Source organism: Lutjanus erythropterus, chromosome 11 (genome assembly GCF_056507025.1).
Source record: "Lutjanus erythropterus isolate fLutEry1 chromosome 11, fLutEry1.hap2, whole genome shotgun sequence".
Classification (NCBI taxonomy): Eukaryota; Metazoa; Chordata; class Actinopteri; order Lutjaniformes; family Lutjanidae; genus Lutjanus; species Lutjanus erythropterus.
This window is the reverse complement of record NC_139327.1, coordinates 36,575,772-36,598,846: the sequence shown is the minus strand read 5'-3', so window position 1 is coordinate 36,598,846 and position 23,075 is coordinate 36,575,772. Positions and strand designations below refer to the sequence as shown.

General features: G+C 40.3%; 1 protein-coding gene across 1 annotated transcript in view; it reads left to right on the top strand.

Annotated features, from left to right (window-relative positions):
* The window catches only part of galnt10 (UDP-N-acetyl-alpha-D-galactosamine:polypeptide N-acetylgalactosaminyltransferase 10 (GalNAc-T10)), a 77,094-nt gene that overhangs the window by 22,706 nt on the left and 31,313 nt on the right, over positions 1-23,075 (top strand). Inside the window, exons 2-3 of the mRNA XM_084730043.1 lie at positions 14,080-14,265; positions 15,369-15,552. Coding sequence (XP_084586169.1) covers positions 14,109-14,265; positions 15,369-15,552 — 341 coding nt within the window. The 5' untranslated portion in view covers positions 14,080-14,108. The remainder of the gene's footprint in view (positions 1-14,079; positions 14,266-15,368; positions 15,553-23,075) is intronic.

Below are 23,075 nucleotides of genomic sequence, written 5' to 3'. Positions count from 1 at the left end.
TCAATAAGTTCTAATAGATTTTTCCTACAGAATCAAAACCTCTCAATCAGCCTCTCATTATCATATAGGGTACAGATTGCTTCTGTAATAACTCTCTTCTAAAACCCTGCTTGTTGTAAAGTCGATATTCGAGACGTGCCAAGCTGCTTAAAATCACTACAGAAACAACCAAGACTTTTAGATTTTTAGATTTTTAATCTGACAATATGATACATATCATAATACAGAGGATATGATTTCAGAATAATTGAAGAAAGATGCGCAGATCAAAACGACCAGTTTCAGATCACAGAAGTGATATGTTTCTGTAGTTCTTTTGTAAAAACAAACAAAAAAAAAAAAAGAAGAAGTGGGTAGTTTGACACCTGTCTTGGCTGAACAAAGCACCTCCTACAAAGATCATAAACTTCTGTGAATCAAAGTTTTGAAACCCCACATCAGTTAGAACTCAGCATGAAAATGTCACTGCTATAAAACAAACAAGAAGATTCACGGTTTGCATTTGTTTTCCCTCTCAACACTGGGGTCAGAGCCACATGTTGGGTCACTGTGTAAAATCTCCAAAACAGATACTTCTTTCATGAAAGGTTGAAAATATTATAATTTCAAAAAGATTCATCTCGATCTCCTCCATGCTCTTGATAATAGAGGACTGGAGAACACCCCAGCAACTTGACAGCTCTTCTTTTCACGCGGTCATGGCCATCGGAGATCTAAAAATGGGATCATTGGCCAGAAAACATGTTAAAAGCACTTGCTCTTTTCCCTCGCCCTCTCGTAACAGAATGCAGACGACAGTGTCTGTGAGAAAACTTGAACTTGCAGGTCTGAGCTGACAGGCTGCTGTTCAGACTCTGACAATGACTCTCTCAAGGACTAACAATCCCCACGGGGATATTTTTACAGCGGTCGACAGCAGCAGTACGAGAGCCGCTCGACAGGATGAGGTTTGGAGATTTAGAGCGAACACAACATCAGTGCTGCCGTGTTAACAGTGACTAACAGTGACTCTATCTCTGTTGCTGTTCCTGGTCTGTCTTTATGAAGTCAGTTCACCTCTACTCTCCTCTGTCGTATCGCTGCTTTGACTACGTTTAAATCTTCTTTGTTGTAATGTTACCATTTATTATTTGCAGGCAAATAGCAAACTGTTAGATAAACTTTACACCTGGCATCGGACTGGCTTTTAGGTCAAGTCTCGCTTTGCTTTAACTTGACTTCCTTATGCCGTCATCGGACTACATGCCATTTCCTTCCAAGATGGCCAATGCGTTAAATAAGGCGATGATGAGCTGTTTCCATCCAAATGTATCGCAAATTTTAATTGAATTTCAAGTTTATCCAGTTAAGTTGCAGGTGGCACCAATTCTCCGGTCAGAAAACCGTTGCAGAATAAGAGGTCGAAACAATATCACGTAATCAAAAGAGCGCCAGTCGACCCTCAAACCATAAAAAACAACGTGGAGAACACAGCGCAAAGATTATCAGATCTGTGTGGAGTAATGAGTTAAATATTCACTTTGTCAGAACGTATTCAGAAAAACTGCTTCCATATCCAATTAAGAGCATTCACTATTATAAGAAAAAGGCAAAACCACCTCAAGTGAGCGTTTTTTGTTGTTTTTTTTGAGAAATTAAGAAAGTATTTTTCAAATTTAGCAATCAACCTTTTCTTATGTGATATGTTAAATGTACATAAAATGTGCTGATGGAAACCAAGGTATAGAATTATAAAATGTAAGAATATGAATTCCTGCATGACTCAGCTGAGAGCGAGGTGGTAGACTACATGTTGCCATCTGTCACTACTTGTATGATAGGTGGTAAACAAGGTGCCAGACACTGATTTGTTCAACCTGACAGCACAGACGCATTATTACGTAAGTTTTCTGAATAAATGTGAAAGAAGCACAGAGGGAGGGAGGTGCGGAACATCGACTGCTAGTCAAAGGATTTACATCATAAATTTGACAGGTAGCTCAGAACCAATTTCCTGAAAGTAACATGCAAGAGCTGCTTTGTCACCTTCTTGAAACAAAGTGTCTCCTTGTACGTGGTGATTGATTACCTTTATGGACCAAACTACAGTAAGAAAGGAGAAAGGACTGGCAGGCACTGATGAACTTTTACAGCCTTTATCATCTTTTAAATATCAGTCTGTTTGGACAACAAACAAGCTCGTCAGGGTGTTCCAGTCCTGTTTTTTCACTAATACAGCTGCTCTTTGTGGGACCACAGCTTACGGTTATTTCAGTATTGATTAAAATCAGTCATTTTCAAGGTTAATCGATTGGTTGTTTGGTCCATTAAACATCAGAAAATGGTGAAAAAGTTGATCCATAGCCCACAACCCAAAGATATTGCTTCTGTCATATTAGACTAAAGAAATTAATAACATTAATAACATTTTCTCTCTCAAAAAAAGACTAAATGATTTATCAATTATCAAAATATTTGGTGAATAATTTGATGACAATAATTGATTAATCTACCAGTTGTCGCGGCTCTAGTTCTTTGTTGGATGAAGAAAAAAACATTACTATTCCAAAGCAGAGGTCTTAAAAACTTTTCCTGCCGGAGAGCCCTGGTGGCCCACAATGCCCCCATCTTTCTCTCAGCTCATGTCCCATCATCTCTTCACTGATGTGATCTAATGAAGGCATAAAATACCTAAAAAAAAAAAAGTTAGATACATAGATAATTCCTCCCTGTCCCGCAGGGTTGGAACTTGATAGCATTTTTATTAAACACACATTTATGATGTGCAATTTGACTTTGAGCTGAATAATGTAGTTAGATTTGATACAAAATACAGTCATCCCCAACAGATCCAAATAGAGCGAACACCAACGCTGGCAGCAGCATCATGACCCATCAATCAATAAGCAGCTGTGGTCAAAAACCGTGGCAGGACTTGAGAACCTCTAGTCAGAACTCTTCTGTTGAAATCGAATGACTCAGATCAAACACAGAATTTGCAAAACCAAAACTGATTTAAAGATTCATATGTATAAGAGTGGTGCATAAATGTAAATCAATCTTGCTTCTTTATTCACACTCTGACCTTCACAGTCTAATACGCAGCAGAATTACAGCAGCCCTGATAGATTTGTTAGTGTTTGTTAGAGTCTGTGCTGGCTTGAAGGCAGACACAAAATTGTCCGTCCTCTTCTCTTGCTTATCAAATTGTTGCTTTCATCATTTCATGACGTGATGGCAATGTGCACATCTGTAATACATCTCTTATCATTGCCTCAGTAGCTATTTAAGCTGTGTGTATTTCATGTGCGGGGGGGGAGGAGGAGGAGGAGGAGGAGGAGGAGGAGGAGGAGGAGGAGGAGGAGGACTGGCTTATATCATCACAGACTCTTCCCTCAGCATCCTTTTCTTTTTTTTTTTTTTTCTTTTTTTTTTTTAATGACGGCTGCTAAAAAGCAGCTTCAGATGTTCCCATCCTGGCACTCGGGGAAAGAAGGCAGGATATGTGATGGAGTTCACAGCAGCGGCGGAATATTTCGGAGGAATAAATTAGCAGCTTGGCTCTTTGGTGCCATGCCAAGACTTCTGGGAAGTAATCCAGCACCTTGGAAAGACAAAGATTTGGATGCCATATTGGATCCGCCGTAATTTGAGGTTAATTGAATTGAAAATCCCCCTCTTCCTCACCCCCAAAAAAGAGGAACTTAAAGATCCCCTCCACTCAAAAATGTTTTTCTTATGCTCTAGTCCCCTTAAATGCCTAACCTTGACTGTGCTGACTTGTATCTGTGCAAAGTTTGTCTCCAGAGAGGTGTTTTGACATTCCCCGTAAGCATAAGCTGTGTCAGCCACTGCCAGTTACAAGCATCTGCATAATTGTCCTTCTAACCCTATCATACTTCACACTTTCAAGAGTGTGTGAGGGTCCGCTAGGGTCCGGGTGATGTAAATTTTGCTATCAGAGGGTACATGTGGGTTCTGTGTGGTAAAAGTTCATGCATAGTGAACCATTTCGGTCTAGGATGTGCAGATCGGTACATGATTTCCTCAGTTCAGCACGCTCAGAGTGTAAGTTTTACCAAGAACTTTTTGGCAGTGCTCCAGTTGTGGCATGCTAGATGGCTCAGCCCAAGCTCCTGTTGTGTTGTTGCTCTCAGTTACTTACAGTAAAAACAGACAAAGATTGGTGTCAAACTGTGCTGACACTGTTCAACTGAAGTCAGGTTTTTCTTTTTTTCTTTTTCTTCATTTACGACGCCGTCACCCAAATGTGTCGATTAACTCCCCGCAGTGTTCAGACAGCTTCTCGCTGCAGATTAACACCAATACAATGACTAATGCTATAGGAGGGTTTATGTCTGCTGAAATGAGACCAGACTCAGTCTGGTGCTTCAGCTCTGCGGCAGTGTGCCTTTACATGTTCCTGGTAGTCAGCCCATTGTGCTGCTCTGCATTAACATTAGAATTTATTGCGGTCTGCAAACAGAAATAAGATCATCACGTATAAATCTACAAATTCATGTAAATATATGCGTAGGCTCTTACAGAAAAATGGCAGATACTTAAATAATGTTGTGAAAAACATTTCAATAAAGTAATTTAACATAACTTAGACGCTTCTGCAGTTTGAAAAAGGCGTGGGCTGAAGCCACAGCTTATAACGCCTACCTTTTTAACAGTACGGAAAGATCAACAACAACACAAACAAAAAACAAGCAAACAAAAACAGCACATGTTGAGGAATTAACATGTCAGAGCCTTGTGATGACCTAATGACTTCACTTTGGACTTTTCCACATGGCCACTACAGACAGCGATTTACTGCCCACGTGCGTCTTCCAAGCTCCAGAAAGCTGTATAACTCATAACTAATAAGCATCTGCTGTGTCTGCATCTGTCCGTCACTGTACGTGCCTATTTGGGATTATAGTCAGCCTTAACTCTAGCCATCTTGATGCACACTGCTCTTTCACCAGTAGATCCATGGATATAATAAGTAGAACTGCAAACAGGACTCCCTAAAAACTTGATTTTTCACCCAGGGGTGAAAGACCTACATCCAATGAGTGTTGTGTGCCTGATACGCATTCTCATTGCCTCACAGTACGTTGGCTGAAACTGCGACTGGAATTTCCTGCAGATTTTCAAATGACTTTTACCTCACTGTCAATTGATTCCTAAATTGACCATCATGACATTATACTGGAAATAAGTACAACTAAATAGTGCTAAAATATTTTGCCACTTAAATGGACAAAATTATGTCCAGCAGCAGAAATCTACTCAGTTGTGTGGTCTATGTAAGTCAGTATGTTACATCAGTAGATGATCAGCCCAAACAGTCTTACAAGACAGACTATCTGTTTCCGTAGGTGTGAGATCAAATATACAAGTTACAGGAAAACATGACAACTGTGTGCCTTCATACTTGACTTGCATTAAAGAAACTAACCTCATACTGTATGCATGTGCTCGGAGCACAGGCTGAGATGGTCGCAAAGCTCGACCAAGCGTGCACCACCGCGTCCTGCAAAACCACACCAACCTGGGTGAAATGCTAAGTTTTTAGGCAGCCTCAGCTGGATACAGTGTTGGAGGCGGGCCTCAGTTCATTTCCATGAAAGCTGCTCACTGGTGCATGAAGCCAAAAAAGTTTGACTTTCAGTAGTACAAGCAGCGGTGGTGGGCAGGGCGCAAGGCCAGATCCAGAATTTCTCAATGAGGGAGAAACAGTAGATGTGCTTCAGCCCCTTTTCAGAGTTTTCTTATGAACTTTTGATGTGTGAAAACTGTGTTAAACAAAACCTAAAGGAGGAGAATTTTAAGAACTGTAGGCCATTGAAAATGTAGCATGTATTGATTGTTTTATACAACTACCTGTTTTAGCCTACCTGTGGACCAATGTTGGACTGCACTGTCCTCTTATTTGCTTAGTTTTAGTGTTTGTGATTTAATTCTAATTAATGGCTCAGAGGAAGATGCAGTACATTCATTCCTCCAGTCTAAACAGATGGAGGCCAGTAAGCGTTGGGCTGTTTGGTAAACGGAAATGATCCAGACACCGATGATGTCTGAGCCCTCATCATGTCCTGGACTTCACTTTCTAATAATGACTAATGTGTTTGCAGACATCAGCCTGCTCTCGTTAGGGTGATTTATTGCCTCGCCAATTTTCTGTAAACCAGAGCCGTATTCCAATTTATTCAGGTCAAATTAACTATTCATAATTAGACGTGGTAACCTTTCCCGCTCCCCTGGATGTGCTGTACATGCAATGCAAATGTTCATTGTTTAATCTCACTGCCTGTCATTAGGAAGGTTATGTAAGAATCGTCCCATGCAGGGCAAAAGCTTCGCCTGAATCAATCTCCTAACAGTTAATAGCTAATGGGCTGATTTATTGTAATATTATGAAGGTGAAGGCTCGCCCTTTCCTCTAAGGATGGTTCCGACCCTATGGAGCCCATCAGGATCTGTTACAGTGTCAACACTGCAGCACATATTAACTCTGTGATGAGTTACTTTAATATAGAATAATTAGAGATTAGACATTTACAGGTTAATTACTTTATTTTACTTGGCATTTACTGGTATTGCTTCATTTATTTGGGGGGGGGGGTTGATTAATTATGATGAGTATGTGTCAGATTTAGCAAAGTTGACATAGTTCATTCAGAAGTCACTTGGCAAGTTGATGTTCTAAGTTAAACCAGAAAAAAACAGAAAATATTACCAATACTCATTGAAGATTTGGTATAAACTTTATACCATTAACACTGTATAAAACGTAGCGGCTAAATTCCACCAGGCGTGGCTGCGTCGCATTAAAGCTGTGCCACTCTGCTCCGCTTCAAATACGCGTCAGGTCGATTGTTGATCAGATGGGCAGGAAGTCAGACTCAGAAAAGGCAGCGAGAATCTGGTTAATTTTCAAAATAAAAGCAAACTCAGGAATACAAAGTCAGAAAAGAAACAATTTAACCACGTAGCCTGCTTATCCATGGTAGAAGCACAAAGAGCAAGGAAAGACCTAATCAACAAAATCTGAATCAGAAAACATAACAAAACATAATCAGGCGAGCAAAACGCTCCGCTGCTGAAACGCTGCTGGTGGGGCTCGCAGCCGTGCGGAGGAAGGATCAGAACTGTGGCACAGAATCAATCAGCAAAGCAATCATGTAGGAGTACATGTGATCATTACTTCAGTAAATAAGAATAAACATGTGACAACAAAACACATATATAAAATATAAAGTAAATAAACTCTACACTACAAAAAGTGATTTTTGTTTTTTCTTGTTTTTTTTTAAAGTTATTTTTAAGTGTGGACAGAAAGTATAAATTATGTATGTCCTTATACTTTTGTCTTACCTTATCTGAGTGCTGCAGCACATTGGATTTGAAATGAAACCATATCTGTGAGGTAGAGGAGCTGATGTTCAGCTTTAAGGGTGTTTCAAGGTTTTCACATCCACATTGTCCCACAGTTTTGGTACGATGTCAGTAGACATCTACGTAAAAGTAAAAATCAAGAGTCAGTTATCTTCAACGCAACTGGCTAAGGATCAGAATGAAGAAAGTGAAGCTGACTACAGAACAGTCCAGGCAGAGGATCACCAGGAAAGATTCAAAGTGTCTGCAGAAATCTGTCAGAGCATAGACCTTCCTGGAGTCCACATTTGAAAATAATGCATACAGTTTAAACATACATCTAAAAATAAGAACATACATTAAACATCACAGTTCACACAGATCAGCATGTGTAAAAACATAAACATCAAAGTCATCACAGATAGCAAACATAAGATATATATTAGAGAATAATATTAATATTTAGGAGTAAAAACTTCACACTGATGACTCTCAGTAGAGTTCCTTCAAAAACTTAAAATCCCATGTACCACGACATGCAAAGGATCTGATCACCAAATTATGGTTGGATGACATGACGATATATCATGAGACATTATAGATTTGTCGACCTTCAGAGATTTTGTAGTACCTTCTATTTGACCATTGTAGGCAACATTGCAAATCAATGAGAAGGATCGTTGTATAGCATTAGTGGATTTTGTTTTTGCATCAAAGTGATGAGACATATGTGTCTTGCTGGATTAATCAAAGCTCGTCTGGTTCTTTTATCAATATACACTATTTATGGATTATTTTGTCACAACTGAATTTCCACAAAATCATATATAAGGATATTGCAGTAAAACTTTAACCCCTATTAAGCTCTATTTAGTAATTATCAGGGTATAAAATGTATTAAATAAATTGCCATGATATAGCTGTAAACAGATATAAACATTTATTAATGTATTCGTCAACAACTGTAACCCCTCTGTGGGAACCTGCAAGTGGAGTCATAAGCCCATTAAGCATAAACAAATAATGAAGTATAGTAAACCTACAGATGCTTCTATCAAAATTAAATGTAAATTTAAATTTAGACTAGTTGAATATTGTAGAATGAAGAAAACATAAAGAAATCTGTGTCAGTTTGGTCTGTCGAGTGTGGCTAATATTAACAGCCTGCTCTCCCTGCAGGTTAACATCCACATACCTGAGCCAAATATGTTTTTGCATTGGTCCAGTCGACAAGTTATACGGCCAAACCGTGTTGGTTTCACAAGACGTCGTATTTGTCCCACTTTCCACCTTGCTGGTTTTACTTCCCCACATTAGTACGGATGTATAATGTTCAATGAATAACACTTTAAGCTGTCTTATATTGGTTTATAATATGTTATGGTGTGTCATAAACCATTTATAGCTTATTTGTTATCCATGAAATAAAATTTTGGGGACCATTGCAGAAAGGGACACAGTTTCTACAATATCTATCTGATATAGATATAAATACCCTCAAATCAAAGCTGAAAGTCAACTTTTTATCTTAATAGTCATTGTTTAATCTCATGGTCCCTATTCTCTCTGGCTGCACTGTATGTCAGTGTCACAAGCAGATTTAATTATCACTTTGCTGAATAATCCATCACTTGGCTTTAAAGCCTGTAACACGAGTTAATTTGAGCCAGACCAGTTCAGGCAGGCTGCTTCCCAAATGGGGCTTTGAGGATTAACCAGCAGAGGCCTGTGTGACAGTTTGATAGACAGCACTCCTCACTCTGCTCTTGATTACTGCTCTCTTCTAATTTGGTTTGCTTTGCTTTAATAACGTCTGGTCAGATCTGGTCTCGCCCAAACACTCCGGCTTGTCCGGGGGAAGTGACGGCGGGTTTTGATGGTGTTTGACTTGAGGAGACGGGCTGTCATTTACTCAGGCTCATTAAAAAATAAATCATGGGAGAGAGACAGGAATGCGGGATGGAAGGGGGGGAGAGTGAGAGGGCAGAGGCAGATCTGAGGACCTGCTGGCTTCAGGTTTGTTGGTTTTGGCTTGTCCTCCTGTCTTCGATGCCTCAGCTGTCCGCTGGGATCAGGAGTGCCTCCCCGAGAGGCAGCGGCTGCCAAACAGCATCAAAACAGAAGGATGAGCTGAATGAGAGAGGGAAAGATGAAGAGAAGGAACAAGGGAAGCACAAAAAATAAAAGCAAGAATGAAGCAGGAAGGAAACAACAGACTGCGGAGATAAAGACATCCTGCCTGTCCTTTTAGCAGCGACAGTTTGTCCTGCGAAGGTTTGAAAGGACTGCTGCTTTTCCTCCATCCTCTTCTCTGATATTCAGAATCCAATTAGTGGTTGTGTTGGAGCAGGGTTCCCCAGTGACAGTGGCCCATTTGTAAGAGCTGCTATCAATGAGGAACACTGACAGAGGTAATATTTTATTAATGCCTTCCTGTATTCTGCAAATAATGGCCCTTTTTGTCAGGCGGCCTTACGAACTTTTTTTATGCTGAAGTTTAGTGACGGATGCAGAAAAAATGAGGAAACAAAAAAGTTATTCACTGGTCTTATTGTTGAAATTTCTGAATTAGAGTTCATTTCCAGTTTATGGATTCTCTTGCATTCCACAATAGTTCCACTTATAATAATAAAAAAAAAAAAATGATGTCCCTGTGGTTAACAGCCCCTTTCACTCATTCAATCTATCCCTGAACTGTTGAGGAGTGTTTCCTGCACGAGGTCATGTGAGACTGGGAGCAGGAATTGATATTCAGGTAAATCTGTAGTGCCAGTTTCCCACCTCAAGGAAAATAGCGCTATGGCTGCATTGTGAATGTAAGCAGTAACATTACAGGCACAGGCATGTGAAGGGTTACATCTGTCTGAGGAAAGATGTTTTCACATGGAGGGAGCAAACCAATCAGAAGACTTTAACAATGACCGGAGTCAAACATCCAGCGCTTTTTTTTGTTGTTCCTTTTAATTTATTGAAGGCATGTTTCTGACTCAGCTAGATCATGAAAAAAATCACTGGACAAAAGTAGCTCCTTGTACACCATGTTCCTGAAAATAATCCTCCACTTCGTACATGTACATCTGACCTTTCCCCATCTTCTTCTTTTGTTGAGTTTTATGGCGGTTGGCGTCTACAGGTGTATTACTGCAGACAACAGACTGACATGGGAACAAACTGAACGGCCATGAGCATATGGATTATTTTCTTACCGTGGTGACAAAGCAAAATGTTCCTGCAGAATGGTGGTTTACCATGACCGCTTTAAAACCTTAAGGTTTTTTAAAACTTAATTGAAATGTACTGCCTTAAGCATAGCATAGCTCTTGTAAGGTACAGGGCAGTATGTTAGTGTGTGGTGTGCCAGTGTGGTAGAGCAAGCAGCAGGCTTAAAGTGACAGTGCTGCAAGCGGAGCAGAGCAGTAAGCTATCAATGTAGCAGTAAATGTACAGTACGGGTTAAAGTGTGTCAGTTGATAAATGCTGCAGCTTCCCAAGGCGAAGAAAAGTCTCATCTGTTGGTTCCACCTGCTGGTAAAGTGAGGGCTTTAGCCCCCAAGTAAGCTGAGCAGGATAGGCTAACATTAAGCTAATGCTAACACTAGCATTGTACCTTTAAAATGTTGGCACCAGTGCAGTCTTATCAATGAATGTCTTTTGTAGTTTTCCATCCATTTTAACACCTTGAAAACAGTTATTATTGTTGTTCGAGTTGTTAGCCGCCCACCGGCAAGCCTAAGATGCCTTGGGTTGAAACTTTTCAGTACTAGAGCCAGCGCCATATCAAAGCTTTGTCACCGTTACAAAACCATACTTTTTCGCCACCCTACATTGAGGAATAAATGAGGAATTATGTGATTAAAAAATCTGACCAGTCCTTTGATGCCAGCCTTTGGTACTTTACAGTTTCCAGTGCTCTCACATCCTGTGGACACATTTTGGTTGGTACCAAAAAAAATTAATACCCAGACCTTAACAAGTGTGTGTGTAGTCACAGGGTGATTCTTCATCCACTTCTGTTCAGAATAAAATAATCAAAAAAAGAGCCATACTGCTGACGAGCTGAAGAGAATATAGTAAACTTGTAGTGTTCAGAACCATGAAGGAACAAGTCACTAATGCAGCTACATTGCTTTTCAATGTCCCTCTAATAGACATTGGCTGTTGTCTAACGGTGACATTCAGACTCATTTTAGTGAGGCAGTTTGCATGGGTGATGTAGCGTGAGCCTCCATACAGTCACTGTAGACAAAGATAAAGAATTAAAATGAAACAGTTTGTGTTCCAGGAGACAGATTGAAAAAAAAAAAAAAAAAAAACACTGCTGAGACTTGTCTCTCTGGTGGAGACGAGCGTTTAAGCATCACATTTTGGGTGTCTTATTTCTCTCATGCATCTGTTGTGTGTCTACTCAACGTGGACAATATTATATCTGGTCTTGGCCAGCTGAGTTGTGCCATATGGCATTTTATTAATATTTTCTCCAGTCAAGATGGCATTAAATGCAAATGAAGTTCAGCAACATGGTGAGGATTGAAACAGAGGCTGAAAAACAGGGAAAGTAGAAAGAAAGTATTAGAAAGTATTAGACAGATGTCTTTGAGACATATTATACAGACGGATAGAGTTATTTGTAACAGTTGGATTCAAACACATGGTATGTATGGAGGGATAGACAAACAGATCGACTGAGTTTTATAAGCTCCATCGAAGTATTTTTTTGCATAATGCAGTTTTTACACCAGTTTGAGGTGGTTTTGTCCTTTGCAAAAGAGTTAATGCACTTAATGGAGATGGAGACACTTTTTGCAAATAAATTTAACTCACAAGTGATCAGCTGTTTCCACTCTAGAGATCTGATTAAAGTCGGGCGGTGTGTTAAAAATTTTGGCAATATCTTTGTCCCTCCTCCCGGGCCTCAGCTGGGAGACGTGCACAAGCGGCAAATTCACTACATTATACACGTTGTGTACGTTCACTATGTCCAATAAACAAAATAAACTTACAGAGTGTCAGGAAATTATATATTCTCACACTTTTTTTTCCTTTTTAAATAGAAAGTACAACTGTACACCTTCTAAATTCAAGTTTTTCTCTTTTACCTAACTCTGCTGGCCGTTTATCTCTCACTGCTCAGTGCACTCATGGTCCGGCGAGTGGGTGTGTCCTGTGCCGCAGCGGCTGTCACTCTGCAGACCATTACATTAGTAAAATAAAATGACAAATATATTGAAGTTTGACTGGCACTTGTTTAATTACATCATGGTGTTGCATCCTCTTCATTTCAAGGATGTGAGGATATTTATTCATGTTCTTTAACCAATTTACTAGAAATTCAGTTACAATGTTTGGATGGAAAGCTTGTGATACATAGTCAATGTCATATACAGATAGTTTCATAAATAGATAGTTTCATTGATACATAGGGAGAAAAGATGGAAAGAAAATGCAAAATTGGGATTTTGCTTTCTAATCCGTGATGTTTTGTATTGGCTCTTTAAATCATGGCCTCATCACAGTAATTATTTACTCCTCAGAAGACTAGAGTACTTAGAGCACTTCAGTAGTCGGTGATATAAAGACAGCTGGAGCAGTGCTGATGATCTGTTTCATGATGTTTCTCTGCGATGGCTGACAGTGTTTCAGCTCTGGACACACAGTAACAGTGACAGTAGACAGACAGCGAATGAAACATGGCCTTGAGTCTGGCTGCAGTTTTTTTTTTTTTTTTTTATTGACCTGTCAGAACTGACATCACGTTTGAGCAGAAAGATTTACAGGCTCCATTTAGGACAGGATTGATTTCTGTCACCGGCAGCTCTGAAGAAAGATTGGAGATAAAATGTGTATGTATAGCTCTCACTTTGATTGATTAACGCTTTCTTTCTGTATCTTTATGGTTTTCCACCTTCCCCTATATTCCAGTTTGCTGGTTCAACAGAAGAAACTGGCCATTTTGCTGACATACTCCTTTATGTTTTTGTGATTTATTGTGCTTCTGCAGCTTTAGATAGACTCAAATCAGTTTCGATCTGAACTCTGGTACGACTGCCGCGTGTTGCACCAACCACTCTGACTTTCTGCAAGAGTGTTAAATAAACAATTTAAAACTTCTGCGATTTACTCACCGACAACAAAACTGAACAGATTATCGGGTGCGGCATTATCTGTAATTCCCCCATTCAGCGTTGTGAATTTTGTCTGCTGAAATGTTGAGCATCATTGTAAATTGAGAAGAAACGCTGTGTTTTTTTGCCAAAAGGCTTTATGACTGCACATGTTAGGAGGCCTGATTTAATTCCTTTTTCATTCCTCACAGTTGGGCTCTTTCTCTTTAGGGTAACATTCTGTCTAGCGTCTGCAGTAAAGATATAAAAAAAATGTCTGCGAGTGCAGAAAAGTAAGTGAAAATATAAAGTTGATGCCAGTATGGGTGAGAGTGTGTTATGATGTAGAGGCCTTAAGGGAGACATTTCAGTCTGGAGCATGTGGCACAGGCAGATGTCTTGTTTGATGGCGACGGCTAATGGTATCGTTTTCTTTTGATCTCTTTTTGTGGACAATTTTGCAGCAGCTCTCTTTCATGTCAGCACGGCCTAATTTACCTGATGTTTGCACACAATGACGAGGAGTTTGAATCTATTGTGCTCCTTTGGTGACATCAATACCGGTTTATATTACTCTGACACATTCATCATTCTAAATTAAGTGCCGTCCCTGTCTCCGTCTCTGCAGAGCACCTAAAGGTGGCACTAGAGGAGTACATGGTGCGGCTGCCGAAGGTTCGCATCCTGAGGACCAAGAAGAGGGAGGGGCTGATCAGGACTCGCCTGCTGGGAGCCTCCGCCGCTAAAGGAGAAGTCATCACCTTCCTCGACTCCCACTGCGAGGCAAACGTCAACTGGCTGCCTCCGCTGCTGGGTGAGAGACACAAACATGCATCAGCATCACATCCCTACATTAGGAGTTTTCTGAATAAGTTCTGACATAGCAAACATTTAGCTCGCATAACTGATCAGCTGTTTCCGCTCCAACAGTGTTTTCATGGCTCCTGCACAGAACCATCTGCACATTTAAGGAGCAATATAGAACAATTACACATCCAAAAATGACTACGGCAGTTTGAGTTCAGAGTGCTGCTTGCCAGGCTTCATTAACATTTTGCTCAATTTAACCATTATAAACACTTACTCATTGTAAAAGATTATTTAAGATTCCTTATGACTCAGAAACGGACGCTTGCTAATTCAGCTAACATTCGGCCTTAATTGAACTTAACAGCCCAGTATAGAAATTTCAACAGAGGACACCTACGCTGAAGTGTTGTTGTCAGAGAAACAAGTATTTCAGTGTAGCATGTTTCCTTTATCTCTCATGATATATCATGGTCAGTTTATGATTTATTATCGTAAATATACAGATTTCTCCTTTAAGACATGAAACAAACAGAAGTGTCATATTTCCATCCTGTTTTTTTTACATTGTTTTACCGGCACGCTTTTAAGTATTGCTTCTTGTTACCGACTCTTCTTCTGCAGTTTTATAATGGGTTTCTGCAGAATTTGCACCACCAGCTGAACTTTAAAATTATTTTACAAATGACTGGAACTTGTCATATTCTTTTTGAACTACTGTTCAGATGTATATTGGTCTCTTTCCGCCCTGTCAGTTTTCAGTCTGGTTGAACCATTGTAAAGCGTCTGGTTCTCCAAGTACAAAACATTTTTTTTTTCAAACCCTTCATATAAAATAGCATCTATTTGTAAAGGGAACTTTTTACAATCTAAAAGTATGACTAACCTTTCAAAAATATGAAGTAGTCCTCTCAGCCATCTGACTGTACTGAATCGGGCTTTTGTAGCTGGTGATTACAAACTTTTTAACAGTTGTCTTTTTGCAAACAGTGTGAGGAGGGAACATCATGCAGTGGTTGAACTGCACTCTGTGAAGAAGAGACAAAAAGCTTAAGAACAGTTTCTTTACGCGACCGATTTTGTTGAACTGCCTCCCTCTGTGTCTCTCAGACCGAATCGCACAGAACAGGAAGACCATTGTGTGTCCGATGATCGACGTGATCGACCACGACAACTTTGGCTACGAGACGCAGGCGGGGGACGCCATGCGAGGGGCGTTTGACTGGGAAATGTACTACAAGCGGATACCAATCCCTACAGAGCTGCAGAAGGATGACCCCAGTGAACCCTTTGAGTGAGTGCAGTTATTTTTGACACGTTTGACATTTGCTCAAGGATTTTGTCTCGATTATCTCACTGTGCCATGAGTGCATACATCTGTGACACGAGTGGCCCCAGTGCGAGTCCCTGAAACTTGCAAACCTCGTTATTCGCTGAGGGATTTACTGAGTGTACTTTGTCAGCACTGCCCTGCTTCCACATTCATATACACATCTTGTATTAGTCCTGGGTGCAGCCCAGGACAGTCAATGAGAGGGCTGCAGATTGTGGCTAATTGATTGGTGGATTGCTTGAATTCATTACTTGTGGTCTAATAATAATAATAACAAATAAGTATCATTGTGTTTCTTTTACCTTTGATCATGGGTTCTCAAAGTTTTTGATGACTGAGTGCCAATTTAAGGACTCAGCATATCATTGAGGGCCACACAGAAAAACCATGCACCGTTGACTCTCATATGTTGCCACTAGTTACCATGCAACCAGTAGCTCTTAAAGTCATCATTTCTAACCTTTGACACAGCAGACGAGTATTATATTAAACATAAGCATTGAAATGAACCTTGGACAATTGAAATTTAGTTTGTGTATTTCATGTCTGATTCAGGGGTTCTACAGAATATTTCTGAGGCCTGTGATCCGCACTTTGAGACTCTATGTCCTAGAATAAGATCTTCATATCTGCACAGACAGCAGATCCTCTTCTATGGGGACCGCTGTGTTGTACCGTCACCTTTCTACAGTAGCCCAGAACAGACAAACTGAACACTGGGTCTAGATACAGCCTTTCAGCTTTTCTCTAGTTTCATAGCCACCATAGGTTCTCCTTCACACTTGGAAGGGACAGCAAGATGAAGTGTTCGCAACCTGCAACCTCACCACTGCGAAGAGGAAGGCGATGAGACTCAGTCGAATTTATATCATGATGTTGAAGTTCACATATTTATATTACTCAGCTAGCTGTAGTCAAATTGTTGGCAGCATTATGGGTGTTCCTTTCTAGTACTCACACATTAGTTACCTAAACGGTGCCTTGGTGTAAGCACCAACATTTAAGAACTGCTTTTTTCATTGCAGCTGCAAATTTGAACTGGTGCCACCTCCTGGGCACCGCTGATGTCTGTAGGTCCTGGACACTGTGCATGTGTGTGTATTTCAGACATATGTGTGTATGCAACCACCAACTACAAGTTGTTTTGGAAGCAGTACCATATTGGTACCTAGTTTCAGTACCTAACCCTAATGATAAATTAGTCATTTTGGGGTTTTTGACTGTTGGTCGAATTGCTGATTTGTTGTTAAACTTTGAGATATTTTATAGACTACAGAATGACTCAGCTACTTGGAACATTATTGACAGGAATTTCTAATAAAATAATAACTAGTTGTTCCCTAGTAGCTTGTTTCAATTACATGCATAGTTACTCCTTGGAAAGGCTATACAGTATAGGGGCATATACTGTATAACATCAGATCCCCAGGTAATACTACTGCAGTGCAAACAGGACTGATAGCTTTCGACCACAGTGTCCTTCCTCAACACGCAGCAGCACAGATAGGTAACCTTTAAGTAATGGAAGCCCAAAATAAATAAAGTACACCCAGAGACACACTTTGCTATTTGCAAGGCCAAATCACTCTGCATGCGATGCCAGACACTCTATTTGTGAGCCTTGAGGGATTAGTCAGACAGCATTTCCCTATGTTTGGATGCCAAAGACTATTTGGGTGTCCTGGGAAATACAGTAGGTATCATCAGGCAGGGCGGCTGTGGTGCAGGAAGATAAGAGACTAAAGAAGAAGAAATGAGCTGCAGAACAATCAGAATCAATCCTCATTTCGTGAATTAGTCTGCTCTTCTTGCCCAATGAAATGACCTTCATCAGTGCAAATCCAATTTGAGTCGCAAAGATTTTCATTTTCATTCTGATTGACATTGCCGCGGCGGAGAATGAGGCACGGTGGGACGGCAAAATCCATCTTGGAGGTATATGTGTGTGTGTGTGTGGGAGTATGATTTTATCCCCGTTCCCATGCCTCTGTCACTGTCTCTTTTGTCAATGCCATCACCTCTCTTTTTTTCTCTCCTTCTGTCTCTCTCTCTTGCTCATCCCTCCTTCGGGCTTCGATGTCTCATTTAGCGATGAGCTCAGGCCTTGACTCTCTCTTTCCTCAAGGTCAATAGACTGAAATGGAGAATATCAACTTGAGCATTTCTAATTAAATCTAAATTGTGAGTTGGAATATTCATGGACCATTGAGTTAAATCTCTCCCTTCCCCCCATGGACTGACACTTGCCAAAGAGCAGTGACTAAGGAAGACCTGCAGGAATTTTGTCCAGCTGGAGAAACTGATAACCTGCTCCCGGCAAATGTTGTCAAAACACAAGCAGACGTACAATAACAACAACAACTCCGAGTCACATAGTCTAAAACTGGCAAAATTATTATTTAAATCAAGAAGACAAGAGGGTTGTAGGTGAAACCCTTATAATTTTTTAATATTAGATCCTTCTGTATGAGTTCTACATAAGACCCTTGGAATATAACCCTGTGGGTGTGTCCTAGATTTTTTCCCTTGGTTGTTAGTGCCCTTATAAAGTAAAGGTAGAACCTTCTGAAAAGGTTCCAAGTCCTAACCCTATATGGTTCTAGTTAGCATCTTATTTTAAGAGTGTACAGTCCGCTAACCTTCATTATCTGTTGCAGTAGCTGTGTCTTCATAAAGACATAACGTCGTTTTAGACGGTTCAAAGCTCATTTTTACCTCCTTTATGCACACCCCTTTGCATTAATTAGTCTACACATCAACTTAACAGAAATCAGGAGTGGCCACCATGACACCTGGTTTCTCCAAACTCACCGCAGCACTACCAGAATGCATTGCACGCCTGCTTACATGACAGGCAGACAATGAATGAGAAGCAGAAAAATCATCGATCCTGTGGACACATACCTTCACCTGAGATGAATTTCTTTGCCGAAACAACTTTGCTGCTGCAGGGAGCCTGTTTTTTTTCCCCTCATCCTCCACTGCTTGAGATCAGGTGGACAGTGTGGTGGTCTCTCTTCTTATCTGTGAGAAAAACGTGAGTTTTCCTCACAATAAAGAGTTTTATACACGCTTATATCACTGTATGTATTGTAGGTGTATAAGCTCCTAGTTTGTCATCGGTAAAGAAAGTTTTACACGTACAAATCACAACTTCTGCTGTGGCTGTGCTGCTGCTGCTGGGACCAAGGAAAGTTCATCTCAGCTACAACAACAAAACCCTGTTGTTTAAATCTCACAGCAGGGATTAACTATGAGTCAGAAAAAAGCATGATTACATTTTTGTTTGCCTTGTGTGATGGGAAGTAGCAATTAACTCGACAGCAAGACAGTAAGGGATGATTTTCTGTTTCACAGACTGTCTGGACTGTTTGTTTCAACCTTCCTCTGTCCTCTCCATGAGTTTTGCCCTTCAGAACTTGTTACTGGCAGACGTCTAACTCAGCTAACCCAGTCATTTTGTAACAGATTATGTTAAATAACTGTATGATTGTTTAATATTAATCGCATTTGCCAATATCACAAAGAATCGATATAATGGTAGAAGAAGCATTAAATCCCAGTTTCCAGTACTTAAATATATGATCAAAGAATAATTATGACAAAGAATTTGACAAAGCACAAATATCAGTCAGCAGTCAAAAAGTATTGAGGTTTGATATGCAGCCGAGTATTTTACTTTTGGAGTATTGAATTTTTCTAGTTGTTTCCGGAACTGCTGAGGTCGCCTCGGTCAAGGCTGGTCAATATTAATTCAGTGGAGCTGCTCACCGGCTCAATGCAGAGGTCTGCAGTTGTAGCGTGCAAATCCAATTTGCCACAGTGTTAAAAAAGTGATTTTCATCCTCAACAAACACAACATGTAACATGTAAACGGTTGATAACGTAATTACAGCCATTCTTAGTTGCTCTCTCCTCCTACTACTTTTCTTTCAAAGACTGCCATATTTAGCTGTTCATATTTGTTTGCCACCATCATGCAGGTCGATATTGAGTTTGTACTTCACAGTGTGTGTGAACAGGTAATCAAAAGGAGTCTGTAAGGGGTCCTGTTACTACCAGGTGGTCTGCCATGGCAGAATTCCTTGTGTTTCTTTCTTGTGTTTACTGGTAAATATAACAGTAATGCCTTCTTAAAACTGACAGATAACAGAGTAAGAAAAAGGCTTTGTCCAGACAGCCAGCCCAAATCCATTTTTGTCATAGTCAGATTGTATCTAGATTATTTTTTTTAGAAAGAATGGGCATCAAAATAATACAGAAAATGCTAGTTTTAGAAATACAGTATATAGATAGACATAGTTTGATGATGTCTGGACACACAAATGTGATCCGATCACTTCGATCACTAGCGGCTCAGGCTGTGCGTCTTATGCATTGATCTCTAGTGATTAGTTAGGGAGAATAAACTCCCCTTCTCCAATGGAAATCATTTACAGTGGAGGCATTGTGAGATTGAAGATGGAAACGGCAACGTTGCAATCCTAATGTGATAATGTTTAGCATCTTTAATGTTTACCTTGCCTTACTGTTACATGTTGATACTAATGCAAATTAGCATTAATATCTAGGGCTGTATTCAACCAAAGAAAAGCCTGATCAACTGAAGGTCAATCGATTGGTCGATGGGTTTTGTCTAATCAAATCGTTCACATTGCACTGAGGGACTCTACCTGCAGTATTAATGGGTCATAGTCAGAGTTACACAGCACAGCTAAGCAAATGAATTCCTGCAGTCTGACCTTTTCTTTTTCACATGTAGCTATATCGTTACCTTCAGGGCACGTATATGAAGTAAATTTATGCACAGCAACAACACATACACGCAGCAACAAGGTCACATCAGCCTCCATATCTAAACAAAGCTCAGCGCTAACGCATTTCGTGCTGCAGCTGTCCATGAAAAAAACAACGTGAATAAACATCAGCTGGCATCTGACCTGCTACTCTGGTTTCAAACAAGCTTTAACATGTACGTAGTTTCTGTTGACTGTCCCCCAATATTACCACATCAGTCCAACATTGTCTCAGCCTGTGTGGCCACATTTGCAGCAAGCTAGTGCCAAATCCAACGGGATAACCTAGAAAATAAAAATAAAACAACATAAACACATGGCAGCTTTCCAGTTACCGATCGTGAAGAAAGCCAGGGGCCGATGTAGTGATTCATGCTGCTTCTCTGACATGGTTTTAATTTTTGTGAAGCCTTGTAAATGTTGAGTAAATAATCTGCATATGTCCCGCCCCTGCCAATAACAGACAGCCATGAGGTGTCAGCCCTACTGACCTGAAGTACAGCTTACAGATTAGTTTTATTAGGTCATGAACAAAAGCATTGGGTAAACTAGAAATTTAACCTGATGATGATGTTGGATCAAAAGTCAGCAGATCATCAAAGCAAAGTCCAAAGTTAACTTTGTTGTCCACCTGCCAAATGGCTACTGAATGTTCAAATTTTACCAGCCACTCAATAGATAACAAGTGGGTTTTTTTGGCTTGTGAGTGAAGCAAATCTACCTGCTACTTGCATATTTTATCAGAATTAAGATGGTGCTAATTTTGGTTCTTGCCAAAATTATTACAGTTTACCCCAAGGGGAACATCTACATACCAGAACACCCATTCGTTGTTGAGAGATGTCAATAAAAACATAATTGTGAACCTCACAATGGTGAGGCCATTAGCATTCACCGTCTAAGAAACATGAATGTCTGTACAAAATTGTGTCATCATCTCCCTCCATCCGACAGTCATTACTGAGAGATATTTTTGGCCAAAGTGGTCGACTGACCAACGGAGCGACATTGCCATCCTTAGAGCCAGACTTCTAGCGTGGCTAAAAATGCTTTTTCACTTTCCCCTGATTTAAGCTATAATATACACATTCCTACTCTAAATTGAAATGTTTTGCCGAAAACATATATTAGAAAAAATTCAACTTAATGCCTTCCAGCAAAAAAAAACAACAAATGTGTCCTGAACATCAGCAAAACAAAGTAGTTGCTAAGCAACACAGCAGCAGCAGTGAGTGACTTTAGACTTTTAAATAAAGTGTAGTGCAGTGACAGGTGTGCTCATCTGGTTTTTAACAGTAGCTGGCCGTTTGGCAGTTTCTGTTGTAATCAGATATGCCTTGTGAGACTCGCTTAAGCAGTTGTGGACACAAAAAACTCCTCCCTAATGGAAGAGAGAAGTAGTTTTAGTAGTAGTAGCAGTCAGTGGAAACACATCATGATACATCAAGTCAAAACTTGCTGTTTGCTACGATGGAAGGGCTTCTCCGCCATTTCTGCTGCAACCACTTTTCAGACATTCAGGTACAAAAACTACATTTAAGGCTCACACCTTCAGTTTCTTCTAGACAGGAACGTAGGAGGAAGATCCATGGGCAAGAGAAGAGCGAACTCCTGCACACTGTCCTTTAGCTGCATATAACTGAATTTACAGATGGAAGGTTCTGGTCCTTAGAAAGACATCCAGGTACAAAAACATCTAAATATGTATCAATATAATTTAAAATTGAAATGGTTTTCTAGCCATTATCCACAGCAATTAAGCTAGCAAGGCTTTCCAAAGCTTATTACAGCCCTGTGAAAGTGAAAACAGCAGCTTTCAAACTGAAACTTTCCCCCTGCCTGTCTCTTTTTTCCACCCTTTTCTCTTTTCTTCACTTAAACCCCAGCATCAGCTCCCAGCATGACAGTGATTCATGCCCACATTGTTGTCCACTGTATAGCAGCCCTGCATATTATAACAGTCCGAAGACAGAAAAATTGAATAAAAAAATCTAGAATTCAAATTATAACGTGAAAAGTAACTGTCTCAAATGTAAAATTTAATAAGAAAAAGCAACAGTTTTAGAGGTAACGCAAAAAGTGAAGAGTGTTTCTTGGCAGACATTTGTAGCTGAACTTGCCTCTGGCTGTTATTCTGGAAATTAAACTGGAGCTTGTGTTTAAATGATCCACATGTTCTCTAGTTTCTTCCGAGCTGCGAGATATCAGTGTTGTCTCTCCTGAAGTCAGTGGGTTTCATTCCACACAACTCCAGGAGGTGAAGTGTGTTTGTGTATTCTCCCTCCAGCGAACAAGAGCTAACAATCTCCACCCACAAATCAGTGCCCACACAGTGTGTATGCAGCTCTTTGCTGAGCTCACACACTCCAGTGACCATACAACAGTTTGCAATCACTGGTTTGTGTAGTCAAACACACACACACACACACACACACACACACCATTTCTTTGTCCCCCTGCAGCCGCTGTTGTTTATCCTTTGTCTCTTGATGAAAGTCTGTCCATTGCATTTCATTCAGAACGACTTTAGGGAGGCCAAGTGTGTGTGTGTGTGTGTGTGTGTGTGTGTGTGTGTGTGTGTGTGTGTGTGTGTGTGTGTGTGTGTGTGTGTGCGAGCTGTCTTTGTGTTTTCTTGAGTTTTCTTCCTCCAGCATCACCGGCCGTGGACAATGAACTGCTCAGACACAC